The 26,611-nt window shown below is 42.7% G+C and overlaps 1 protein-coding gene across 3 annotated transcripts in view; it reads left to right on the forward strand.

Annotated features, from left to right (window-relative positions):
- ets1 (v-ets avian erythroblastosis virus E26 oncogene homolog 1) overlaps positions 1 to 17,148 on the forward strand; it is a 45,110-nt gene extending 27,962 nt beyond the window's left edge. For 2 of the 3 annotated variants that reach the window (XM_064302103.1, XM_064302105.1), the window contains 7 exons: positions 1,812 to 1,931; positions 3,105 to 3,305; positions 3,710 to 3,787; positions 4,424 to 4,669; positions 6,896 to 7,156; positions 12,907 to 13,025; positions 13,353 to 17,148. In XM_064302103.1, the coding sequence (XP_064158173.1) occupies positions 1,812 to 1,931; positions 3,105 to 3,305; positions 3,710 to 3,787; positions 4,424 to 4,669; positions 6,896 to 7,156; positions 12,907 to 13,025; positions 13,353 to 13,568 (1,241 nt within the window). In that variant the 3' untranslated portion in view covers positions 13,569 to 17,148. The remainder of the gene's footprint in view (positions 1 to 1,811; positions 1,932 to 3,104; positions 3,306 to 3,709; positions 3,788 to 4,423; positions 4,670 to 6,895; positions 7,157 to 12,906; positions 13,026 to 13,352) is intronic. The other variant, XM_064302104.1, reaches the window with a different exon arrangement.
- Positions 17,149 to 26,611: the final 9,463 nt, after the last annotated feature.

Below are 26,611 nucleotides of genomic sequence, written 5' to 3' on the forward strand. Positions count from 1 at the left end.
TGGGTGGGGGGGGTTGTAATGGGGAGAGGCTGGAGAGACACAACAGCGATAAAACCCATGCCCTGATGCTCAATCAGGAGCTGTAAGTGCAGAGAGGGAGCGCATCCGGCTAATAGAATCAAGCGGCAGGACGTTATTGAGCACGTCCATTTGGATGTCCGGCATAATGCAGTGTGTCAGGTCCTGGCTCCGCTGGAGGGAGAGCCGGACGGCAGGCCGACGGAGTCGGGTTTCACAGGGAGAGAGGGCGGGCGCTTGTCTGGAGGGACAGCTGAAGGGACTTTCCGAAAAAGGACGATGTGTGGTGGTGGGCAGGGGGTGGATAAGGAGCTATAGGACATCCCTCTAACCCCCCCCCCCCCCCTCCCCCGGTGCTGGTAAATTTGCTCCTGCGAAAGGGCCAAACATCTGGGGGGATTCTGGGAGATTATGTGTTTCGGAGGACAGCCGGTGTTCCCGTTACCCACACCCCAGCTCCTATCCCTCCCTGTATTTACGTTTTACCCATAAGCAACCCCACCACAAGCCCACAGTTCCTTCAGTTGGAGCCCCTAACAGCCTCCTCCTGATGCACTGTAACAGTAGGGGACTATGGTCTGTGGGGAGTCTGATCTGTACACATCCTCCTGCCATAACCTGGGCAGTGGGTCCCAATTCATCCAGTGCCCTTGAGTAAAATAGCCAGGACCATGCATTTCTATTTTCCTCTATCTTCATCATTCTCTTCCTTACTATCTCTCCATGTTTTTCTTTTTACTCTTTCTTTTTCCATTTCTCTTTCTGTATCTATCTCTTTCCCATTGCTTATTTCTCTTTTTATCTCTGTATATACCTCTGTGATTCCCTCTTGTTTTTTCTCTTTCCTACATTTCATCTCTCTGTAACTCTTTTAATCTCTATTTCTGTATCTTTGTATCTTTCCCTCTCTTTCTACATTTTCTGTGTTTCTCTCATTTAATCTCTGTTTCTTTGTCTCTCTTTCCATCTGTCTCTAGTCTTCTTTGTATCTGGCTCCTTTTCCCTATCTCTCTATTTCCCTCTCTATATCTCCCTCTTTCCCACTGGGGGGGCTTGTCTCCTTAGTCTAGCGAGGCTAATTGAATCTGCGGCAGTCATCGGGCCATCAAAGAGCCTTCTTGTTTCCCGCTCTTGTCCTCTTGTGTGCCCACTAGCACCGCGCAGAGAACAGTGGGCTGTGTGTCCAGCCGACCCCTGGCTTGGCAATGCTCCGGGTGACATCACCACCCTGCCCTCGACCTCTGACCCTGCCCCCGCTGACCTCTGACTCCAGGGCGGTGTCCGTGCTACAGTATCCCCTCTGTGTGCAGGGGTGACCAAAGAGTTGCAGCTCATTAATAAGCATGGTCCCCCAACCACCCCCCGTTGCGTCCCACACACGTTGGAACCGTGGGCCACCTCTGGGCCACGGTTCTGGGATAGGGTTTCAGAGGTCGGGGTTGAGGGGGGGGCACACAGCCTTGTGTACTCTTTGAAGCTGGGAATGTCAGTCAGCATGTTCAGCCGAAGCCAAACAAACAAGCAAGGCTGCAGAAATACACAAATACACAAGCAGAGGAAGGAAAGAAGCTGCATTTGGACTCTTGACTTATAGTTTCTGTGGAGTTTGAACAGGATGTGATTTTGTTATTGTATATTTTATCAGAAAGAGAGTACTTGATTGGATTCCATTCAGGCTACTTTTCCAGTCTGGCTCAAATGGAATTGAATGCTATTAAGTGCTCTACACGCCTGATCTATTTGTGTTGCTAAGTGTTCAATGCACCTGATTTTTTCCCTTTTTTGATTGGCAGATCTGGAATGTGGTGATGTCCCTCTGCTGACACCTGGCAGCAAAGAGATGATGTCACAGGCTCTGATGGCCACATTCAGTGGCTTCACAAAGGAGCAGCTGAGACTAGGAATTCCAAAAGGTGATCCACGAGCACAAAAAGGCCAAGTTCTCTCTCTCACTTTCTCTCCCGCTCTCTCTCCTCCACTCATTCTCTCTCTCTTCCCTTTGCTCTCTCTCTCTATTTCTCTGTCTCTCTCCCTCTCTCTCTTTCTCTGGCTAGTGGGACATTATTACCTTGTGGGAAGTTTTCTGTTGATGCAAAACTAAAAACACTTCTCAGTACCATTAGATCATGCTGCTGAAATGTGTTCTGTTTTTTATTTTTTTTTGTTTGCATTTTTTCTCTGTGCCAGAAAGGGACCATGGCGTAAAATAAAGGGTGTGTTTGAAAAGGATGACAGAAAGAAGTGGAAAACATAACCATGCTTTTTGGCTAAGGGCCTGTGAGACAGCGCTGAAATGCTGATTTTGGCTCCAAATTCCCAAATTAACCCAAAAATGTACTGTTGCCGTTGTAGATTATAAATTATTTTACTTTATGGATTGAAGTAGACCCTTAAAATATACTTCACAGGGACCTTGGATAAAAATGTACAATATTCTAGATACAAGTGGGCATAAATACATGGATTATTAATAAGAGTAAATGTGTAACCGTTTCCGGGTTATCTCTATGTTGAGAGTAGAGGGAAATGTCTGAAATGGGGGTGTTGTAAAGCCTGTAGTGTCAGAGACTGACTGAGTGAACACCCATTTAGTGTGTGTGGTGACTCCGCTGTGGAACAGATTGAGCACTCGTGCCATCATGAATGAACCATGAATGAGCTGTGAATGAGTTATGAATGAGAAATGTTTGGGATAAGACCCTTCTGCATTGAATTTACAAAATGTAGTGGCCCATGCGCGTGTAAGAATGCATGCGTCTGTCAGCTTTGTGTCAATTAGCCCTTGTGTTACCTGCACGCTCAAATGAATTTAAGTCATTAACACTATTAGCACTAGCATTAGCAGTGAAGTAATAAATGGACTATAAGGAGATATTCAGTCTTACCTAAGCCCCACGACTGTGTGTAAATCAGCGAGTGTGGTGTCTTCCTTCATTTCAGCTAGCAGAAAACATGGTGCAGTGGCCATGACTTTTGGCTTTGAATCCAGGCATTTGAATCTGGCAGCGGGAGTTGCTAACAAGGACGGCCAAGCCGCACACAAAAGGTGTCTTCGTGACCTAATTTCTGTTCCTCCCCCTCCACAGACCCTAGGCAGTGGACGGAGAACCACGTGGGGGACTGGCTGAGATGGATGGTGAATGAGTTCACCCTGAAGAACGTGGACTTCCGCAAGTTCTGCATGAACGGCGCCAGCCTCTGCGGCCTGGGGAAGGAGTGCTTTCTGGACCTGGCCCCCGACTTCGTGGGCGACATCCTCTGGGAGCATCTGGAGATGCTGCAGAAAGGTAAGGCTTGAGTCCCAAATTCAGAGGCTCTGTGAAATGTTAGCGTTTCAACCTCTCCTTCATGCCTCTGAAAGATAGAGCTTTAGTCCCAGATCTAGAGGTGTTGCAGAAATGCTGGGCTTGACCTCCATTCCACTGAATACTGAAGTGTGGTTTAATCCAATGCACTACAGTAGGTTCCACAGTTTGCCCCAAACTCTGCACTGTATCATTGTTCTACATAGCATAGCATAATACAATGAACAGAGACCAGCCAGGCAATGGTTTTAGTTCTCCAATGATGACGTTGATGTTTTTTTTTTATTTAAAAAAACAAAACAAAACAATTTTAACAGCAAAAACAGTCTCTGCTATATCCATAAATCCTTAAATGCCCTAAGTTTAGCTCATTCTCTTTCATGAAGAAGACACAAAACATTTTCCTGTAAATGGCCTGACCTCCTCCTTCCAGGACTCCCGCTATACCTCAGATTACTTTGTCGGTAAGTACGGCTATAAGCGCTACATCAGCGGTGTCAACACCTCCTGTCCGTTTGAACCGAATGTTCCATCTCTAGAATTCTGCAGCTCCCCTCAAAGCAGATGTACCCTGCTGTTCCTGCACTGTGGAACAGAATGTTCTGTCGCTAGAATCCCTGCAATTCAAGCACTCTTAGTTCAGGAAGGAAAACCGAGCGCAGAGTCACACTAGTGATACATGCTAACTCCACCCGGCAGAGTCTTATCAGGAGCCTTTACTGGGAACCAATTTAGTGCCTTTGGCTTTGAAAGCAGGGTTTTGATTTGTACAAACTGGTCAGTAGTGACTGACAGTGTAATTTGGCTCCACCCATAGTTGGGCTCATTAAGCTTTATCAACCATCACTAATAAACAGCCTGGCTATTCGCTTGCTGCCCCTTATTAGTTACTGACATTGTATGAGACCAGATGCATTGTGTCTGAATGCCTTCATGTATTCTACTTTCGAAAGCCAGCTATTTAGGGATGATATTTCTGAATCTTTGCCAATGCCTGTGAAATCAGTCCATTATGGAGGCCAGCCATTAGTAACTTGACAGCTTTTCTTTCAAAGCTAACATGAAAACACTAATACCCAGCACTTCCGCTTCCTGCCCAGGCTATGGCATTGAGCATGCCCAGTGTGTGCCTCCATCGGAATATACAGAGCCGGGTTTCATCACAGAATCCTACCAGACCCTGCACCCCATCAGCTCAGAGGACCTGCTTTCACTCAAGTACGAGAATGACTACCCCAACGTCATCCTGCGGGATGCCCCTCTGAACGCCCTCCAGGGCGACTACTTCTCTATCAAGCAGGAGGTCACCTCCCCCGACAACATGTGCTTGGGGCGCATCAGCAGAGGTAAGCTGCACTCACCCTCCATGCAGATAGGGGGCAGCAGTTCAGTGTGCTGGGTGGAATGCGCTATGCATGCGCACAGGTTTCCATTCCAAAAATAAACGAAATGGGGCTGGGGGGTACTGAATGCCGGTGACGAGCAGAGATTGCCACAGATTACTTATCCGTGCCATAGTTGAATGAATCAGGACTTTGAAGTGGTGTAACTGTGAGCTGCTCTGTGAGTACCACTGTGAGTATCACTGTGAGCAGGACTATGAGCAGCACTAAGAGCAGGACTATGAGCAGCATTGTGAGCAGGGCTATGAGCAGCACTGTGAGCAGCACTGTGAGCTCCATTGTGAGCAGCCATATCAGCGGCCCTGCTTATATAAATGGTAAAGGAACAGTAAGAAAGGCCTTTTTTTGTAATCGCTAATAGCAGTCGCTTAGAGGTGTTAGCGGTAAGCCTCACGGATTGTCATGTTTTTTGGCGGGGCTCTCGCGTGTCTGCGTGTGCACATCTCTCGTCTTGCAAAAGGCCACATCTGCGAGCTTCCCAGGGCGAGGAGAAGAAAAGAACCTCTTTTGGTTTGGCTGTGGTTCACATCAGTCTGCCTCTGCCGCTGTGACTCTGCAGAGGCTCAAGTGTTTGTTTCGGAGTGGGAACTTCTCAAAGCCACACCGCCTTCTGAAGCACCGTCTGCCTCAAACAAAAAAATATATGTAAAACAGCAAGAACGAGGTAACCTTTAAGACAGCTTCTTCTTGAATTTGCACCAAACATGTGGTTTTGAAGTTCTCACTGCACATGACAGCAGGTGTCAAGAGTCGAGCAGCGTGCAGATTTCTTTGTTGGCTTTTATCCCTCCTGTCTGTTTTCACCTCCATATCCTAGCCCATGATAGTTTAAAAAAGAATTAACAGAATGTTTTTGGTGGGATTTGGCAAAGCCGGTGGGGTTTGTTCTGTGAACAAATGACCCGATCGCCAGTGTGCAGTAAATGCAGAATGCAGGCTTGTGAACCGCCAGGACATTTGCCCGCAAGGTATATCCAGCACTCACACACAATAAATTCTGGATTTGGCTGCACGCTGTGGTTTTTAAACGTGGGAAAGTATCTATGGCATCGTAGAAACCGACATGTGGCTTCAATTTTTGCAATTTTGAGATTTGTGGATCAGCGGTACATGGGATTATCTTTCCCTCTTAAATAATGCTCAGTGGAAACACTGCTTTTTATCTTGGCTTGGCAAGAGGAGATGGCAATTTGTACTTTGTTTCCTATTAGACTAAGTCAAATATCGGCACATGACAATTACGGGAGATGAACAGCCCTTGGGGGACAGGGGGGCACTCTTTGCTTGGCTTTGCCAGGGGAAGTACCAGTGAGCATTGACGCTTTGCGTCACTGCACTGAAACTCAGAGACTTTTCCAGAAACTATCCTTCCCCCGTGAAAGCCCTGTTTCTTTTACACACAAACATTTTCAGTTAGCGGCCACATTGACTGTATTCAGCTAAAACACCTGGGGGTTTGAGGCTTGGCAATGCAGTGTGTGCAGTCTGAAGGTGTGATTTCACTTCGATGACAAAGAAGTGTTTCTCTCGCGTAAGCAATGAGCTATTACAATTCAAATATATTTCTAAAGATTCTGCGAAATGAAAAAGAAAATGCTGACAATATTTACAGGTCTGCACAACAGTTAACATACAGAAGAGAAAATATCACACCTCTCAATGTCTGTTTATGGGGGTGTTGAATTCACAGAAAACCCCTGCAAGGGGACAGGTGAAGTCTGTTTTTTTTGTCTTCAAGGCTTACTCCATCCTAAGACTTTTTTGCATCTTTTGTCTTAGCTTTTATAAACCGTTCTTATCTCTGAAAAGAGGTATCTACCATTTTATGTGGGGATAAATGCATTTAATGAATGATTGTCAAGGCTAGAATTTAAGCAGTGTTGTTCTGGCTCTAACAGCAGTTATAGATGTAAGCATAACAAAAAAAGTAGATCAAGTTAATCTAATCTTATTGTATCCCCTTTTGTTATAAGTCACTGACTAAGAGCCTCTGGTTGTTAAGTAAATTGTAGTTTTACCACTTTTGATAGCCTTGCCTGGTTATTTGTGTATCTGTAATAGAGTATTATATGTGCTTTTTGTGTATCAAATTCCTCCCAATAAAATCATCTGCTATACACATAAATGACTCCTTCCCTTTCTCATTCTCTCTCCCTCTCATCGGTTCAGGGAAACTGGGAGGCCAGGACTCCTTCGAGAGCATCGAGAGCTTTGAGAGCTGCGATAGGCTGACGCAGTCCTGGAGCAGCCAGTCGTCGTTCAGCAGCCTGCAGCGCGTGCCGTCGTACGACAGCTTTGACTCCGAGGACTACCCCAGCGCCCTGCCTGGTCACAAGCCCAAGGGCACCTTCAAAGACTACGTGAGGGAGCGGTCCGACCTCAACAAAGACAAGCCCGTCATCCCTGCTGCCGCACTCGCCGGCTACACAGGTACCCCTCACCCCCCCGCCTGCTTCTGTCGCCACAGCGACCTGTCCGCCTTTGGCGTCCGCCCTGGGCCAGCTCATTATGGGTCAGGAGGGAATATGAACCCCTGCAGTCTTGATCAAATGAATCATTAGCACAGAGACATGTATTCATGTGGGTGTTGTTGTTCTTCCAAGCATACAGGGTGTCTCTTCTGGAAGGGATAAAGACAAAAAATAATCAGTTTGTTGTGTCGCAGCGATTTTGTATTAGTCATGTGTTTGGGCTTTTGATGGTTGTAGTGGTTGAGCAATCAGCCGCTCTGGTAATGGGGAATATCACATCTGCCGGAAACTAACATCCAAGTTCAGATCGTTTGTTCTGAAAACATCTGCACTCAAGGTTTTTTTTCATTTATTTTTATTTTTTTTACTATTTTCTATTACAACCCCCAAACAAGCTAAAGATCAAATGCTGTCAGGATTTATTATAAGAAGCAGCAGGTATGCAGGTAATTACAGTATATTCATTTATCAGACACTAATTCACAGTGACTTGCAGCGTGTATCCCCCTTAATTATATGAGCAGTGGTGTTACAGACTGTACCCACAGCACTCCGAGACCAGAGACAGTGTATGTGTAATATTAATGAATCACTAATTTAGGTTAATAGGATCATGACACGATTGTACGTACATGCAGTTACTTAAATGGTACTACCAATACCATAACATTTATTGAATGAATTACATTGCAAGGCCTGGGGGGTTTGGATGGGGGAAGCAAAGATGCATTTCCAAGAGGTGAACGCTGTGTCTGGGAAGAGTAACCATACAGTGTATGGAAAAATAATAAATAGCACTAGTCTCATTAATTATGCATTGTAAGGCTCAGATCCAGCTTTCTACAGTATCTCAGCATTGTACATATAGTAGAAGTGCACTGTAGATGATCAATGGTAGGGGGATGAACAAAGTGTGGTTTGAATGTTGACTTAGATAGCTGGGCATGATCCTTGCGCTAGATTTTAAAAGCATCACTTTGCCAGAAAGTGGGCACCTCTTTGATAAGCATATGAAGCTGCCGCCGCAGAAACCGGCGTTCCTTAGAGCACTCAAATCCGCGGCAATCCGCCATCTGTACTTTCACAAAGAGAGCTTCTTAGTGAATCTGAGGCACTTTGCAGGAAATGACATGCGCCAGTCTTTCTCTCTGTCTGCCTCTACTCTGATGGGTTTTTCATGTGCACGTTTTATCTACCCCACATCTCGACCTATTTTTCAGGTTGTCTTGGCAACCTTGGAACTACACAAAACGATACCTGGCGCCTGTATTTAAACACTACTTTCAACCTACATAGCAAATAACAAAAAATATACAATTGAAGAAAAATATCTAAAGTTTTAAAATACAGATAGAAAGTCTTCCGAAATCTACTTCTGTGAACTTTTCTGCTCTGGGTCTTTCAAAAAATGTGTGATGTGAAATGTGAAAGCTTAATTGTATTGTTAATGCTGTGCCCACTAAAATAAGCATCTTCTGGAACAAGGCTCAAATAATCTAAACCATTTTAGAAACATGTCAGGGTTGTATACACTGGTGTAGTGCTTCTCACATTAAGGAGTGGGCCCGTTACGATGAATCCAGACACACACCATCTGTACCTGCCCCTCTTGTCGAGGTGCCAGCCCTTCAAAGGAACAGGCCCCACCTATAAGCAGAGCTCATTCAGCTCATTGGCTGTGACAGCCCTGCAAAGGAACAGGCTCCACCCATTAGCAGAGCTCATTCAGCTCATTTGTTGACTGTATGGCAGCATGAATCGGAGAGATGAAAGAGGCTTGTGTTTTAAGGGGGGGGGGGGGATCATCAGTTCTGGATCATCCTCACCAACATGCATAAATGGCCTGCAGAGGTAATGGAAGAGCGTCTGAAAGCTGGGTAAAGAAACAGACGGTCATGCATACAGACAGACAAACAGGCACACAGACAGAAAATTGACCCCAGAGCTGCAGGCCAGAAAGGAGCAGGGTGTAGGGACCAGAGAGGCTTGTCCCAGTCCAGGCCTGGGTGGACTGGCGCATCTTGAGAAGCCTGTGGCTATAAAACACACTCAGAGGATCTCTTTTGAATCAATGTGAAATTGACATCACAGAGCAGCCAGGAAAGGCAACAGACATTTGCACGCAGATGCACTTGCGTCACAGGTTACGCACATTTCAGATTTTATTACAGCTCCCGGTTTTTTTTCTTTAATTTGCGTTTCATTCATCTAAATTACCTTTTTGTATCCATAACTATACAGTCAATGTTAGTCTGTGTATGCCTGATGCAAAAAAAAAAAAAAAAGAAAAGAAAAAAAGGCAACTGAACAAAAGCATCTGTGTATGCCCTTTAAAAACATTAGGAGTCTACGGTTTCTTTGGAAGCTATAACTGAGTCAAATCTATTTCTGCTCTGATTATATTAGCACTTCAATGGGCCTTTGACTCTGGCATGCATATCCAACTGGACTTCTCAATTCAGTGTTAAAGCTACAGTTCCAATGATAAAACATTTACTTGTAAGAATGGAATATTTTGTGATCTGTAGTCCATTTATTGAATATGTGAAACACTGTGTTTTGAGAAATGAGAAATGTTTGGAAGGCAAAATGAACTTCATTTGAGAAAATAAAATGCTGGCTGCATTTTCACACGGATTCTTTTAATGCGACATTAGCATACATGTTTTAAGAGAGCTCATTCAACCTTTGAGATTAGTCATACCACTTGATCCTGAACTTGATCTACATGTTGTCAACTGATTGGCCTTTGGCAACTGCTATTTAACCATTGAGCAAATCAGATCTGGAGGGGGTTAATTTATCATGTGAGCTTTGCTGTGTAACATGTGCTGTCACAGAAAGTGTGCACACAACATGGTCAGAATATATTGTTCAAAAACTGAAGGGACAAGAATTAATTGTTCTAAAAATCATTCAAAGCAAATATACAGCGGTTATAGATACACTACAAGATGCATGTGCAGCTGGTTTGTCTCTTAGTTTAAAGTATACAGTTGTTTTATGAATTAAGTAATATTGTCAATGGTACTGTTAAACTCATTCCAGCAGAATTTTAAAAATGCCTCTTGTGCAACCTCTGCTATTGGTAGAGTGTGAAATATGGACTGAATCCATCTTGAATTTGGAAGATGAGGCCAAGAAACCTGCTTGATTACTTTCAGTTGTCTTGATTTTGTTCTGTTCTCAAACTCACTGTCTATAAATTGGTACTTTTTCTTGTTCTCCACTCCCTCCAAACACACAGACCATCTAAGAGAGATGTTGAATGCACAGGGCAAAGTAAAACACTGAATCCCCTTAAGTTCAACCACACACAGGAAATAGAAATAGGTGAGAAGTAACTCTCTCCACCTTGCAGTTTGGGATTTTTTTCATTTTTTCATGGGTCTTAGTGGGACCATAAGCACCCTACCCCCCCCCCCCCCCACTCCACCCACCTCCCCCACATGCACACACACACACACACAACCACCTGTTCAGACCCAGCACCACTCCAATGCAGGCAATGTCATCTCAGTGCCAAGTTGTTTCTCAACGGCATTAGATTCCCCCATCCACTGGCCAGGAAGAATGAGGAACATAAAGGGGGGGTTGAAATTTGGAACATATCTGCTTGTAAGCATTCACATGAACTAGTACAGTATGGCCTTCTTGTTTGTTTTCCTTGTTGAGAAATGTACTTTGGAGCTTTTAGTTGCTCGTAGCCCAGAGCCCAGATAAATAATGAGAACACAGTTATTACTGGCATGGAGAAGCAGCCCTTGGGTGATACCATTGCTTTGCTCTCCATTGATCTCCTACTAAGTGCAGTGGGAAGAAGGTACGCGCTCTTAATGTGCAAAGGGCGCCGTGCATACTGAAGTGCACAGCTGCTTCCAGGCTTTTAAAAGGTACTGGTTCACCTCGTACTGGGCGCTCCAGAAGGTTCCGAGTTTTGGGAGAGCTTTCAGAAGATAAGAAACGGTGCAGCTTACGGGAGCAAGATTTCAAGCGTGTGCGATTAAAAAGAAAACAAGTGCAGCATAGAAAAAGCTGTGGGTGTTCTCACCGATCAACCGCAAGATCAAAGCAACTGGTCCTGACCCACCCCATTGCAAACTACGCTATGGAAACAATTGTAAACACAAAGTCAGAAGCAAAGTAAAAGTGTTTTGTGTTGTGTTCAAATGTAGCTTGCTTACGAAATATTTGTCTTATCTTACTACGATTCTGTTATATGAATGTGGATAATATTGATTAATCCTATTTATCAAGAGACATAATGCTATTTTTGTGTAACCTATGAATTTCATTGAAGATAGTACTGCTTTATGAATCCAAATATGTACTATTAAAAGTAATAACTTTATTGTGCATTTTTGAATATGTTCTCACTGGATGGCATTCAGGAAACATTTGTCCTCTGATTTAGATATAAATGCAAGACTTTTTGTTCACAAACTCAGTTTTAGTGTTAGTTGTAGGTATAGACAAGTGTTATAGTTATAGACAGGTAGGTGTTGATTGAGTCTCAGCCATTATTTTCTGTGGTTATGTTACTAACTTTAAAAGTTAATGTGGCTGTTTGCACAGGACCTAGGGTCAGGAGGAGATGAGATGTTCTTCTGCACTACTTTAAACTTTAAAGCAAGACTTCACAACCAAAAATGGGACACATAGCGGTTTGCTGGTCATCTTAAAATCTAGTAAACAGTTGATTAAGAAATATATTTTATGGGTATAATTAGAACTTAAAGACCAATTTCAGACTAATATCTGTTCGCATTATCATGTCGGAGAGTTGACAAAAGCATCAAATAGCTTGGAAGGACATGCAGTTGACAGAGAAATGCTTTGGCAGTTGAAGACCAGAGTCTGTATTCTGCCTCTAGCTGATCTAGGATCATAAGCTAACAGGCAAAGCTGATCCTGAAGCAGGATGTTCCAGCCTGGCACTGTGCTGGAACCTCTCAGGACAGGCCTAACTCAATCAGTGTATGTGAATGGACATTTCATTGGTGGGGGGGGGGGGGGTAGATGACCACTCCACTGTAGTGAGGCAGTGACGTAGCAGTACTAAATGTAGCACTCGGGAGTGTGTGTAGAATGAGGTGGATGAAGGCCAGGGTCTGTTCTCTGAAACACAGGCCTCCAGTTCTGTGCAGTGGTGCTGAATATTCACTGGCTGATGAACAAACTTTTTTAGGCCTGGCTGGTGTGATTTCATTTGTATGGAATTCATATTGAGAGCAAAAAAAAAAAAAACATTGGACTATAGCTCCAAGGAGTGGGCAGCGAACAAGGGCAACATCACTGCTGCTGAAGAGGGTCTTTGTGTGCAAAAACCCTCCAAAAAGGCAGCTGAGTTTTTAGCTTTTTTTTCTACAAGGGGAACCTCTCTTCCCGGAATTCCCCTCAGCTATCAAAACACTCTAGAATATTCTAGAATCCTTATATCATCTCAAAGTTTAAAAAAAGACTGCTGATGCACAGATTCCTAAAAAAGCTGATCCTTTGAGGCCTATTCCAGGGTTACTTGGGAAGCTTATGTATTTTTGTTTTTGAGGTAAGACAGGAATCAGCATGAGTAAGGTAACAGCGTGAACTCGCCATATCAGATTTAGCTACATTGATTATTTTCATACTTATTCTGCTGATTTTCATGTCACAAAGCTGTACGAAAGGCTCACAGGGTTCTGATCAGCATCGCCCGATTCTGTCCGACAGGCAGTGGGCCCATTCAGCTGTGGCAGTTTCTCCTCGAGCTCCTGACAGACAAGTCCTGCCAGGCCTTCATCAGCTGGACGGGAGACGGCTGGGAATTCAAGCTGTCCGATCCAGATGAGGTAAATTTCCCGGATGCTAGGCTACAAGAATGCCTTGTTGGGTTAGAATGAACTTTTGTTTGAATTTGAGGACTTTATCTACAGCAAAATCTCTGTAGTCTTGCTCTGAAATAGCTGGAAAAGCATCATTACAAAAATCTGTCTGTTCTGTTCTTGAGTGCTTTCATAAACTTGGCATTGGGAGCCAGACCCACTTACTGGCTATAGTTTTGTTAGAGGTGGGTACTCCACTCTTATTAAGTGTCTTTCATGGTCAGACAGGAGCTGGCCCCCGTCTGTCGACACAATCGCAGCAGGTAACCAGTCTTTCTGTATGTCTCTTTGAAGGTGGCACGGAGGTGGGGCAAGAGGAAAAACAAGCCCAAGATGAACTACGAGAAGCTGAGCCGCGGCCTGCGCTATTACTACGACAAGAACATCATCCACAAGACCTCGGGCAAGCGCTATGTCTACCGCTTCGTCTGTGACTTGAAAAGCCTGCTGGGCTACACCCCCGAAGAGCTGCACGCCATGCTGGACGTTACACCCGACAGGGACGAGTGAATGCCTGGTGGGCGAGGTTTTGCAGAGAAAGGGGAGGAGCCATGGAGGAGCCCAGGGATCTGAAGGACTTTCTTTCCATACTGGTGGGTGTGGTCAGGACCAAAACGGGATCTTTTTTTAGCACGTTAGCTTTGGTTCCTTTTTCCTTTTTTGTTGTTGTTGATGTTGTTTTTTTTTGCCATTTGAGCTCCTCACAGTGCATAGTGTGATTCCGGCACCAGGTTTCTGCGCTGCCTCAAAGACATTATCAACAAAATGTACTCATACACACAATGACAGACGTACACATTACAGATATATAAATATTTAAACATATGCGTACGTAATTACGTTGAAGCTCAAGGTAAATGGAAAGCTATCCATTGAAAGTTTTGTTCATCTAAGTAGCACAAGCAACTGACACAGAAGTGGACCAGAAGCGAGCAAAGATTCTGGAATGAAGGGAACAAACATGGACTGTGAGTTCCTGCTATGATACTGTTGCCAAAATGAAAAAAAAAAAAAACAATATAGAAATATATGATATTTACTTAGTTACTGTTGCTCTGCCTTTCTGCACACATAATGCATGGACAGAGTTCTCAGTAAGGACCAAAAACAAGAAGATTGTTATTTTATATTATTTTAAATAGGTTTGTGCCAGTATTATTGTCCTTAAAGGGATATTTCACTTTGGAATTATTTTGCGGACCTTCCCCAATGTATTTTCATTGCAAATACAATGGGGTGAGCTTCACAAAATTAATTGTCATAGACCAAAGTGAAATATCCCTTTAAAACTTCCTGTAAGAGAATTCTATGTTGTACAAGTTAAGTACTTTGGCTCAACAGACTTTTGGACTTATGTAACTAGGAAAACATCTAATTGTGAATGCCTACTGCCTGCAACGTTTCCACATGTCAGTCAAGTATTTTTTTTTGTAGGAAAATTTGAAAACTGATAGTACTGATCTGGTTCTGAGATGACACTGGAGACAAGGGGGATAATTTTACTCATTACCGTAGACATCAAAAACTGTGCTTGCTCATTTTGCCAGTGGCTGGCTTGCACAACTGAAAGTGACCGTTGCCTTTCAACTGCTACTGTGACTCCACAGTCAACCACAAATGCATCCTCGCTACTACAAGAACACCTATACAGGTTTCTGTACCATCTGACACATTTCCATTTTCTATCAGTCCTGTCGGCATCAGGACAACTACAAAGCACAGGGATTAAAAGTTTATTACAGGGGTAAACTGTTAAGATCACAGGTTTCGTGTGCTGCAAAATCTCCACTCCTTCTTTAAGTTCTCTTAGAATAGCAGGGAAGATATCGGAGAAATTGCGTTTTGGGAATGCATGGCGTTGTTGGCTCTCTGGCATGCCCAAGATTAAACTTCTGTCGATTTTCCAGGAAGCTCTTATGAAGATGGATCTTAATTGAATTGTGAGGCAATATTCCTGAGGTATTGTTACAGATAAGGAGCCTGAGAAGGTTTGTTGACTATACTATAATACTGTTCCATGAGGGGAGTGAAATGGCGTCAGTAAAGTGGATGATCTTCCATCAACTTGGGCTGTGCTAAGATGCAGAGTCTAGCCGTAGAAGACGTTTGTAAAGTAAAAGTGTTACTCCAGAAAGAGGGGGAGGACTTGGTAAAAATACAAAGGAAAATGTAAGAAAGGTTTGAGTCAAGGAAGCCTATATTCTGGAAAAGTATAGACGTGAGTTGTCTTAAGAAAGGTCTGCTGGCAAACAAAGAGGTTTCTTTTGCATTGAGTATTGCCGGCTGATGGGAAAAGGCCACTTTGAAAAAATACAGGGGCAACTGATGTAGCATTTGCATTAGCATTAGTGAACTGTATGGATGCATTTTTTGTATTGTTTTGTACAGAGAGCTTTGAAAACCACTGAAATAAGTTGTTTCTGTAATGGTGTCTTGTACATCACTGATGCAGGTTGATGGGGAGCTAAGTACTCTCTGATTTCCGGCCTATGTACCACATGGACTTGCTGTACACAAGTCTGAAAATATGAAGGAACTCATTCAAATTGCTCATAAGTAGCTGTAGCGCTGTTGGCATGAGCACGGCCAGCCATTACTGAACTCCAGGTCATGAATAAGTAAAACACCGTTGTATCACTGCTGCCTTCTGTGGGAAGATTACTGCATGTAGGCCTTTAGGGGGAAAAGAAAACTGGTATAGAAATCTTAAAATACAAATGTTATTGTTTACAATGGCTGAATGTTACCCATCCTGATTATAAATAGTGTTACAGCTGTCTATTTGTACAGATTGTATTTCATATGTTATTAAGAGACCTCAATTAAACAAACAAGCTAAGACAAAGTACTAATAATAACCAAAACATGTGAGGTCTCGGGTAAGAGAGTTGGGCTGGGCTCATCAATGATGTTTGAAGACAGCGACCATAAATCCTCTGCATTAACTGTATTATTATTGCTTCAGTTTGACTTGATCCATGCCGCAGAGCTTTAGGTATGGATTTGATGAAAAGCTCTGACCGTTTTGATGGGACTACTTTTTTTTCTCAGATTACTGGACAGTTTCTATGCTTTTACTCTTATCCTTGCCCTGGGAAAGAGATGCAGCTTCTGTCCACACTCACAATCTCTGTCCTCCACAATGGACATACACGATCTCATGACTGTCTTGGCTACTTTCTGTTGGGAATATTTTTGTGAAAATTGGATTGCCACGTCTGTCAAAATTTACACATCACCTGCATATCTCGCTATTATGCAGGCAAAAAGCAAGAAATCAGGTTATCATACAGTAGCCTCTATTTTTCTGTTACTCCAAAGAATGTTTTATATAGTTGCATCAATGATCAATTTGTTTGCGTGTGTGAAACAAAGGTTACAGCTATTGTAAAGGTTTTTTTTTAAATGCCACCCACAGTGTTAATTAGAATCAAACATCTTTTGTGTCGATTGCAAGAAGCATAAATTACAGGAAGCGGTTACACATTTGGATCAGTAAAATTGTTCTGCACACCCGGACTGTTGTATAATTTACATAAACCATAGTATTATGTGAATCTTTCTCCACGGATTTTACTTTTCAACATTATTTTGGAAAATACATCCATACATGGTATTTCGATGCATACCAGAGTATTCAAATGCATACCAGAATATTGTGTAAGGAAACCATTTTTGTTACTGTTGTTGTTGCTTTGTATATTTTATAGTGTTTATGTATTTTTATGTTAATGAAATCTTTTATGTATTTGTTTCACAAACATTTGAATATTTTTCAAATAATTTATATTTTATAAACTTTGAAATACAAGAAGCAGACAGCTGGTGCTTTCATGGGAAATAATGGTAGTGCAGGAGAAAAAATAAAATATGTAGCGATTTTACTTTTTTTATACAAAGAAAAAAAATGAACAAACAATGAAAAAAAAACCTGTCTGCGTAAACAGTTGTGTAGAAAATTAAAGGCTGATGCTGGCCCATCATTGATTTCTGCTGGGAAGTTTTATAAACTGCAGCTTCTATTCTTATTGTACTTCAAATTGTTATGTTACAAAATATATGTGAAAAAAATATTTCGTAATCTCTTTGAGTTCCGTGTTTTCCTTTCTTCTTCATGCTGGTCACCATACACCCAACAGCAAGCAGAGTGAAAGAACTTAATACTCTTGCAAAAGCACTCATGGACCAAACAATTCCTAAGAAACAGGCTCTTGGTGACTGTGTGACCTTGGCTGCTGATATTATGAAGATATGGGGTTTGTGAGATACGTGTCACTGTGGTGGAGTCTTTTCTTCTTGCAGTGTACAGACTGCAGATAAAAAAGCAGTCATGATCACTGCAGTGCTGAACAAGGGACCGGCTCCATGTAGCAAAAACAACTGAACGACAAATACAAGGCTGCTCCAGCTTAAAGCTTTGATTACAGTCATGCATGGGATTCAATGTAAGGACTCACAAGACTTACAGCTCACAGTCAATAGTTTTCATTCTTTGATTTGTGCATGATGCATTTCATTAGTCAGATTTTTTTTTTTTATACTGTCATTTATACTGTGTGAATGCCCAGACCCAGGAACCGTTACACATTTCCTCCAGAGAGTCAAAATAACACAGGACTTGATTTCTGGCTCCCTGATGCCTGTGGTTAACTCCCCCTTCAGGACCGAAATAAGAAACAGGAAGAAAGGGAAATTGCGTGGAACAAGCTAAAATTAACAGGCTGCAGCCAAAATTACAAAAAGAGAAACACCCAAGAAGACTAAAAACAGGTGTTATTATATCCAAACGCATGAAAGAAATTCTCCTCTGGTTCTCTTCAAACACAAGTGTGCTGCTTGGCTTGTTCTCTCCCTCCTGGTCTGTCTCTCTCTGCTATGATTTTTAGCTTGCTGCAGTGGGTCTGAACGGCTGCTCTAGTTGGCTGTAGAATTGGCCCCATCTCCCTCATGGCTGTGTCATTCCTCCCCTTGGCTCTATCTCTCAGCAGCTCCTCTCTTCAGTCCTTTGCTTATTCATACACTCCTACCTTTTACTCACCTTGAACATCACAGGCTGGCTTTTTCCACAGCTATCTCATATTCTTTTTCTTCTCTGGAGATTAAGTGACTCGCCTGACAACAGTGTGGTCTCACGGTCTTTTCTTCAGCCTTTTATGATGAACTCATTCCCCACAACAGCCAAGACCTTAACCATGAACTTTTGCCAACACTTTAGTTTGTATTTTTCAAGAATTTAAATTTTATATTGTGTTGTTACAGAATCATCTTTCAGAGCATACAGTGTTGCTCAGTCAATTAAATCTGTGCGCCTTTTCGTACATCCCAAGGCAGACCTTGAGTTTAGTAGGAAATGGTTATTGAGCAACTCTATGTCTCTTGTTTCCAAAAGCATCAGCCACAAGAAGACATCCAGGCATGACTTCAGTTGCCCATCGCCAAACCATGTTTTGCATTGGGAATGATGGGAGTTGAAGTTCATGGAAAGGTTGTCACAGAGTTCTTGTAGTCGAACTCTGGACTTAGGGTTCATTCCAATCACTTATTTTTACCTACTTGCATCCTTTCCTCATGTCCTTTCCTTGCTATTTAGCTCTTCCCAACAGAACACGCAAGGAAAGGACACAAGGACGGAGGAATCGAGGAAACACATATTACAATTACAGATGTGGCAGATGGGGAGGGGTGGGTCCACAGGTCGAACATCCAATCCGAAAAGGATGCAATTGTGTTTCCTTGTTTCAACCACTCTTCAGGAGCCACCTAGCTCCTCAGTCCTAGCTCCTTCAAGGAGCATTTAACAGGTTAGAATGTCCATAAAGATGGCGGACCTTGATCAGTTTTCGGGTCACCTGAGGGCCGAGAAGACAAGTATGGATAAAATAAGCGGTTGGAATGAGCCCTTCATCTCAGAGAAGCACCTTTGTCAAAAGCCGTTTGACATTTTTCCTCTTGAGCAATTTGTGCAAACTAAGTTTGGGAAATGGCTCAGGTATATTGGGCAGGTATCCCTGAGTGAAAAAATTGGACTGCACATGCCGCTGTAAGGGGAATGACTATAAAACACATGACAGGTAGAGGAAGAGAACAGCATCATGAGTAATAAGTGGCTGAAATGACTATGATTTCTGAATGAGCATTGCAAGCTTTAGCAGCAGCCAGTGTAACATCAGAGCTGGGAAGCACCACTGTGTTTCCCAGCATGGCTCCCCATGGCGTGTAGCTGGGTAACAAGCGTGTCGCTTCCACAGTGATGGGGTGACGTCAGTCCAGTAACAGGCACAGTGAGCCCATTCACTCTTGTGTAACCCTAGGCTCCTAAAAATTCCACATCTAAATAAAAACATGCAGGGCTGTGTCTTGCTCTGCCTCCCTCTCTCATTCTCTCTCTCTCTCTCTCTTACGCTCTCTCTCAGGCAGAGCTGGCAGCAGTACGGAGTAATAAAGGAACTGGTAATTCACTTCCAGTCGGTCTGAGCGACCGGTTCTTCCCGGCTTTTACCGTCAGTGAATGTTCAACCTCATTATGGGCTATAATAAGAACCCATCACTGGCTGGGGAGTCAGGCTAGAGAATGAGAGAGAGAGGGGGAGTGGGAGAGAGAGAGAGAGAGAGAGAACCAGTAGATGAGAGAGAGAGATCTGCTCATCCTTACTGCACTGCAGCAGTCTGGCCTGTTGAGCTGTGGTCATCGCCTCTGTTTTATGAATGAACGATGATGGGATCTGTTTCCTGCTTCGGCAAAGCACTCTTTTTTCTCTCGCCCTCTCCCGAAGAAAACAAATCTCATTCATTTGTTCAATATTTTAACACGTACAGTATACCCTGGTTGTTGTTCGTTTGTGGGTGATTATATTTTTTTCCTCACTTTATCAAAAAGGAGAGGTCAAACTCTAGATAATCAGCACTAGTAATGGCCCATCATTTTTTTCCCCCATCACAGCAAATGATTACTTGGTGATGTTACCATGGCTACCACAGTCTCAAACTCTCAGCTAACCACAGACTTTTCAATACAAAGTGGAAAAAAATGTTTTTAGATACTCATCAGGTACCCATAATCCTCTTGAAGGCTTGTTCCCCTCCATGATGATCAAACGCCTTGAAACATTGCCCTTAGACAATGTTAGACGCTGGTGTTCAGGGCAGGGGAATGGTTTTATGGTAAACAAAATGTGTGCTCTGAATTAAGGATAGTGCTGTACTATACTTCTTTTCATTCCTGACCATTTGTGAGGACTCTGGGGGGTTAATCTGCCTCAGTCACGTCTCAAACGTTAAAGCAGCCAACGGAAGAATGCAGGATTTATAAAACATGCTGTGCTAAGCAGAATCACTAGTTTACCGTGCTCTTGTGTATCTGCTATGCAACCCATACCCACTCAAGGACCATTAAGCCTGTTTATAACTGCTTTATAGAATAGATGCATAAATATTAATTACGTTTAGCAGAGGTCATACGTAATTAAGGAAATTCAGATTAGCCACGGAGCCTTATCCTCGATCACTGACAAGGTATTACATTTTTTATGATTACAAAACCACCAAAACAACTTTGTTGGTCTTATACAAGTGATGGTTATGCCTTTTTTAACTGATATTTTACTTCTTGGTTGCACTGAATTTTGAGTTTGCTTCTTTCACAGAATTTCTGTTACTGAATATAGTTTTAGTTAGAATAGAATGGAATAGTTTTCTGTTATAGAGGTTTTAACTCATTTCAGTCTTGCTGTTTTAGATCTTGGTTGATGTTGTTGTGGACCTTAATGTTGAAATCTGAGCTGGATGCCGTTTATCAGTGTTCTGTTTGTTTCTCTCCTTCCAGTTTCCTCAGTTAGCTTCCTCTGTCAACACTTGCTATGTATGGTTCTAGGTTGTGAAACTCTGCCACCCCATGAACACACGCGAAAACAACCAGAGCTTCATTGGCTGACTTGCCCCCTCATTGACTGACGTTCCCACCCTGAATGCATAAACCCCACGTGCACATAATTTGACGCTGCTTTTGGCTCTCTCAAATGGAAAAAAAAGATGCACATCGATGGGGGATTTCACTGGTTATTTTTATCTCACGAAAAAGTTTCCATTGCTTTTTGACAGAAAAAAAGAAAAAAGCGCGAAAGAAAAGAGAAGCCACACACCTGCCAGGGGTACAGTGCAGATGTCGAGCGATGTCTGGCATTGCAGACGCGATCTGGGGAGCTCATCTGTATCTTGATACCCCGCTTGCTCACTTCAGAACATCCCCACGATGGGAGAGAACTTGGTTGCCAGATTTCAAACCAAATATTTACCTAACCGGCCACACCAGGGCCATTAGTCTCTGCTGGATAGTCTTAACATAGCAATGAAAAAGTGCAGCAAACCCAGCAGAAACAGGAGAGTCCTCAATTTGAGCAATACAAGGGGCCATGAATCATGCTGTATATATATTCAATATATAAATTCTGCCTAAAAGTACCAATAAGTGCTGCTTTTTTGTTAAAACCTCAACAGATGTAACGCATGAGTGGTGGGAAAACACTATAGAACATTTTTGTACATAGAATTAGGATTGTATTTAGCAGCACTGTGTAAAAATCTGTGTTTAAAATGAGAAGAAAATACAATTGAAATAAGATTTCCTGAAATTCCTCTATAGGTTTCTGGAGAGGAGAGTTTCCATATTACATCTTTTGAAAACCATTATTAAGTGAAAAACCATAACATTTTTCTTATTTTTTCAGCATTTACCTTAGTGATTATCTGCCTAGCAGACAAAACAATTTGAGGATGTCTGTTTTGATGAATGAGTGAGGGTTAAGGAGGGATTATAATGAGTGAATTCCTATAAATCGAGTGAATCAATTTCACATGTACTGCATGCTTCCAAGAATAACACTTGGAGCAGTCACAGGCATATATTATCTTTTGACTGTAATCTCATTAGTTCATAGTTCACTCCATCACTGGAGTATTTGGCCATTTCAAACAGATTTTGGTTACTTGTGCAAGAAGGAATAAGTGGCTGATTTCAGGTCCACAACAAAAAACATGGCGGGTGGTGGAAGGAGATGATAATAGAGCAAATGGCAGTTGGTGGAAATAGATAAATGTGCCACTCCAGTCTTGGACACATTTGTTGTTGAAAACTATTCCATCAAAGGTAATTTTGTACCACCGCATTAAGGTGTCCGGTTACAGCACACAATGGAAGAGAGGATGCATGTGGAGACAGCTGTATTGACAGTCTTAAGAACAGCTAATAATCTGTTTACCAGCCAATGGACAAATAGTGCTGATAAGATGGAACATTTCTGCAAATTATAAGTGCAGTCATAATTCATGGCTCTCACTTGGCTAGAAGCAATGAAACATGACTCCAGTCAGTTCTTCATCAATGGCAAACTAACAAAGCAGTTCTATTCTGGTCGTACTGTCCCTCTTGGTGAAACTCTAGCTTAGTCTGTAATTATCAGAGACCAGGGAAAGGTGTCCTGGGTCTCTTAAGAAAGCTCAGTGGTGTCAGATCTGATTGAAAGTTCTCATGGACAGAAAAAAAGAAATAGTAAGGGGGGAGGGGTGCTTATGAATGATTACCCCTGCTGGAGGTTCTGCTCCAAGTTTCCATGAGAAATTCAACAAACAAGAACATCGGGGGCCTTAACATTTATAATATCAATGCTTGCACAACAACAAATATGGGTCTGTCTTTGTGAAATCCAAATAAGTGTGTCTCTGTGAAAAACATCCCCCTTGGATTGTTTACTGAAGAAGACAGAAGAAGCTTGCTTATATTATTTATCCTGGATTAGCATTATCGGAGCGAACACCCAGCCCTGTCCTTTGTGTTGTCCTTCCCAGCCTGCCGCGTACGGGCGGCCGCTGCTCCCACGGAGGCGCACTGGCGGCGGTGTCAGCGCAGGTGCGCGCTGTATTATCGCTGCTTATGAAGGTCAGGGCCGGGGGTGCGTTTCTGCAGCGCCGCCATTTGCATTTTTATTGCGCCTGTCGCCGCCGTCAATAATACGGGGGCCGCCCTCGCCGCCGACTCCCGCCCCGCCCCGCACTGCCCCTCCGGCCGACCGCTCGCGGAGACGAGGCCTTCCCCCGCCGGCGCAGCGCCCACATTCATGAGGGGCCGCGGCGGGCGAGACCTGGCATTCTGGACAGGAAATGGACCGGGGTGGGCCGGTGATGGGGACCTTCGCGGGTAATGATGATTGATCCGCGTGGCGGCTTGGCGGTACGCGGGCAATAAGCTGACACAATGAGAAGCGGCCCAGGCATTTGTGAGGAGGTGAGGGGGTCGGTTTGGAAGGAGGTGCTGTAAGGGGGGAGGAGGGCGGGGAGACTGGGGTGCGAGAAAGCAAAGGTGTTGGGTTAGCCACTGTCCTGCTCTGTGTCCAGCCTCTTTAAAAAATGATGGATGTTGATTGCAATCTGTGTGCAGGGTGCTCAAGGGGGTACCTCAATAGTTTTCATTTTAAATAAATCAGCACAGTTATCTTTTAACATATATCTTACTGGAGATAAGCTTTCCAATGTTTCCAATTGTTCAAACATATACATTGTCTGTAATTTAGCTGTAACACTAAGAAATAGTAATCCAGTGTTTTGGGTGTGTGAAGCCTGCGATAGTAGTCCAAGGCAAACTAGCTAATGTTAAACTTCTTCAAAATGGCACAAATGAAACTGTCTAAAGTGTGGCTGTATTTTACCCAAAACGGGGACTTACCTTTGCAATAAAAAATATGTTGTCATTTCCTCTTTATTTAAAAAAGGTAGACTACCGGTTCAGGGCAGGCAGCATTACTTTGCTAAGCTGGACATAAAACACACACACAAACACATACACACCTATACACTCATACTGTATATTTTATAACTTCCATTCAACCAAGACATCTGATTGGAGCTTGAAAGTCTTGTCAAATCAAAAGAATCATTTTCCTTTTTTCTCATTAAATAACCATCTAAAAGCATACCTGAGCCCACCTTTTAATATGTAACATTCTCAACTGAGGTAGTTGCAAACATTGCCGAGTATTCATTTGACAGATGAACACGCATGAATATGATGGTAAACTAGAACTATTTTTAGCTGCTATAGCAGCTGAGTGGATTGTGTTTTCTACAGATGTTGCTTAGCATGCATGAATTTGGTGGTTTGCAGCTTTGCAAGCACTGGCACCTTCTTGGGTGCTGTGTCAGTGTTTTTATTGATCTAGAAATGTGTTGGTAGGTAGGGTTAGGTAGTGCGGAATGGGTTAGCGTTGGGGTAAATGTTAGGCGTTAGGTTAATTAGAAATGGGTTCGGATTAGTTAGAAATGAGTTATGGTTAGGTTAGTTAGAAATGGATTAGGGTTAGTTTAGTTAGAAATTAATTAGGGATTAGGGTTAGAGTTAGAAATGGAGTTCCCCTTAAATAGAGCAATGAGAAATGTTTGAAGTGCAGTATGGTTTTTTGTTCTTTTCTTCCTGCTGGTTTCTGTCACAAAAATGATTCAGAATTAGACAGAATAATGCATGAAGATGCAAAGCAATGCCCAGAAAAAAAAACATTTATATCAAATGTTGCCTCTTCAATACAGTTTTTGCTTGATCACATAGTCAATGCAGGTTTTGCAACTCAAGTGTTGATTAACCTTTCTGCCCACTTATATCCACATTTCTGTCATCACTGGCATGATTAAATATTTTAACAAACTAGCACTTCAATCTGGGCATGGTTTTTAGTGCACAGAATGCAGGCAGCATTAAAAAAAAACAAAAATATATATATATATATATAAATGGCTAAATGAAACAAATCACAACATTTATGTATTAACTTTGGTGCAAAATCAAACGTAGAACAAGGTATGGCAGGATTACTTGCATGTCCTTCCTGTTCTCTTATAAAGACTTTATTCAGAATAAAAATTCTGAATAAAGCTCATGCTGTATACTATATTTGAGCATCCCTGAATAGTTTAGTTTGACAATGAATTTTCCTGTTAGAGCAAAGAGAAAGGGACATTGTGCAAGTTTTTTTGTGCGTGTGGATGTGTGTCTGTGTAATTGTGTGCACACACATATGTGAGTGCGTGCCTGCGTGCGTGCGTGCGTGTGTGTATGGGTGTGTGTGTGTGTGTAGGTGTGTGTGTGTGTGTGTATGTGTGTGCAGCTGCATTGGAGCAGGTTTTGGTTGCTGTCCAGTTGCAGCGTCTAATGTTTTTGCTTCTTTTACTGTGGGTCAGTTGGGACTCAACAATGTTCCCAGGACATCTGCTCTCTGCGCCCACATCTTTCAGCTTGATCCTCTGACCAATCAGAGGCCTTCAGGGTCCCTCAGACCAGACCATGCCTCCCTGCGATTGGATGCGGGGGCTATGGCCCAGAAGGGAAGGCAGAGGCCTGAGAATTTTCCGAAAACCAGCCCCTTTTCTGCCTCTGACATCTGCTTCCAATCAGAGCGCTCCGCCCAGTCCCCCCCCCCACATCTCTCTCTCATTCTCCACCTCCCTTTGAGCACCCCTTTACTCAACCTTCAGAACACTTTTTTTAGTGATTTTTAGAAAATATATATTTTCAGTTGGTGACATTTAAGTTTCTCACATGGCAGTTCACATGCATAATTTACATAGTCACGCTTTCATATTCTCTGCTTGTATTTTCACATTCCTCACTGAATAAACAAATTTCCTTATGCCCACGGTTATAGTTCAGCTTAATGACCACAGAAGGTATTTATTAGCTTGTAAGACTCACTGATATGCCTTGTAAACACGGTGATTTGCATTGCCGTCCAGTTTATGCAGAAACAACAAGCTGAGATCATCCAGCAAATTTTAGCATCGCAAATAATTTGCTCTATATTTTTCATGTGAATAACAGGGAAGATAACTGGTAAGTAATCTCATTCAGTTCGTGACTGTATATGATTAAAAGATCAAAAACTTCCCTGATTAACAAGGAATGTGCTTTTTTTTCTAGCCTGACAGAAAATTCTCACAATTGAATGCAAATGGACACCCAGACATGGTTGATTGATGTTCTTGGCAATAGATGACAGGAGGGTAATGTGAGAAAATTACAGGGTAAGAGCGCGAGATTAATCTGTGCAGTCAGAGACTTGGGAGTTCTACTTTCGGTTCCGTAAGTTACCATGGAGTGCCTAAAACCATACAAAAAGTAAAATATTTCAATTAAAAACTATAAACCAGGAGCATCAGCTTGTTGCTCATTTGATGAAATAAGTAATTGTGCCTAAATGCATCACCTCACCCGTCCTTTACCTGCACATTAAAGAGCAATTAAACTCTAGTGTTATTACACTGCTGTCCTTGGTTTCAGCCCAGTATTTTTAAAACCGGAATGCCATGGCAACCTGTTCATAAACCTTCTCATATTCCACCTAAAAAGTGCATTAAAATATGTTCCTGAAAACATTTGAGATGAGAAATAGGCCATGTCATTGCTGAATCTTGATTCATATTTGATCTGCAACGTCTGGTTTGACAGTTTGATCTAAGTTTCATGAGCCAGGTGCAGCTGTGCTGTATTAATTCATTTGCATAGAGAAAACTTTATG

Source organism: Anguilla rostrata, chromosome 12 (genome assembly GCF_018555375.3).
Source record: "Anguilla rostrata isolate EN2019 chromosome 12, ASM1855537v3, whole genome shotgun sequence".
Classification (NCBI taxonomy): Eukaryota; Metazoa; Chordata; class Actinopteri; order Anguilliformes; family Anguillidae; genus Anguilla; species Anguilla rostrata.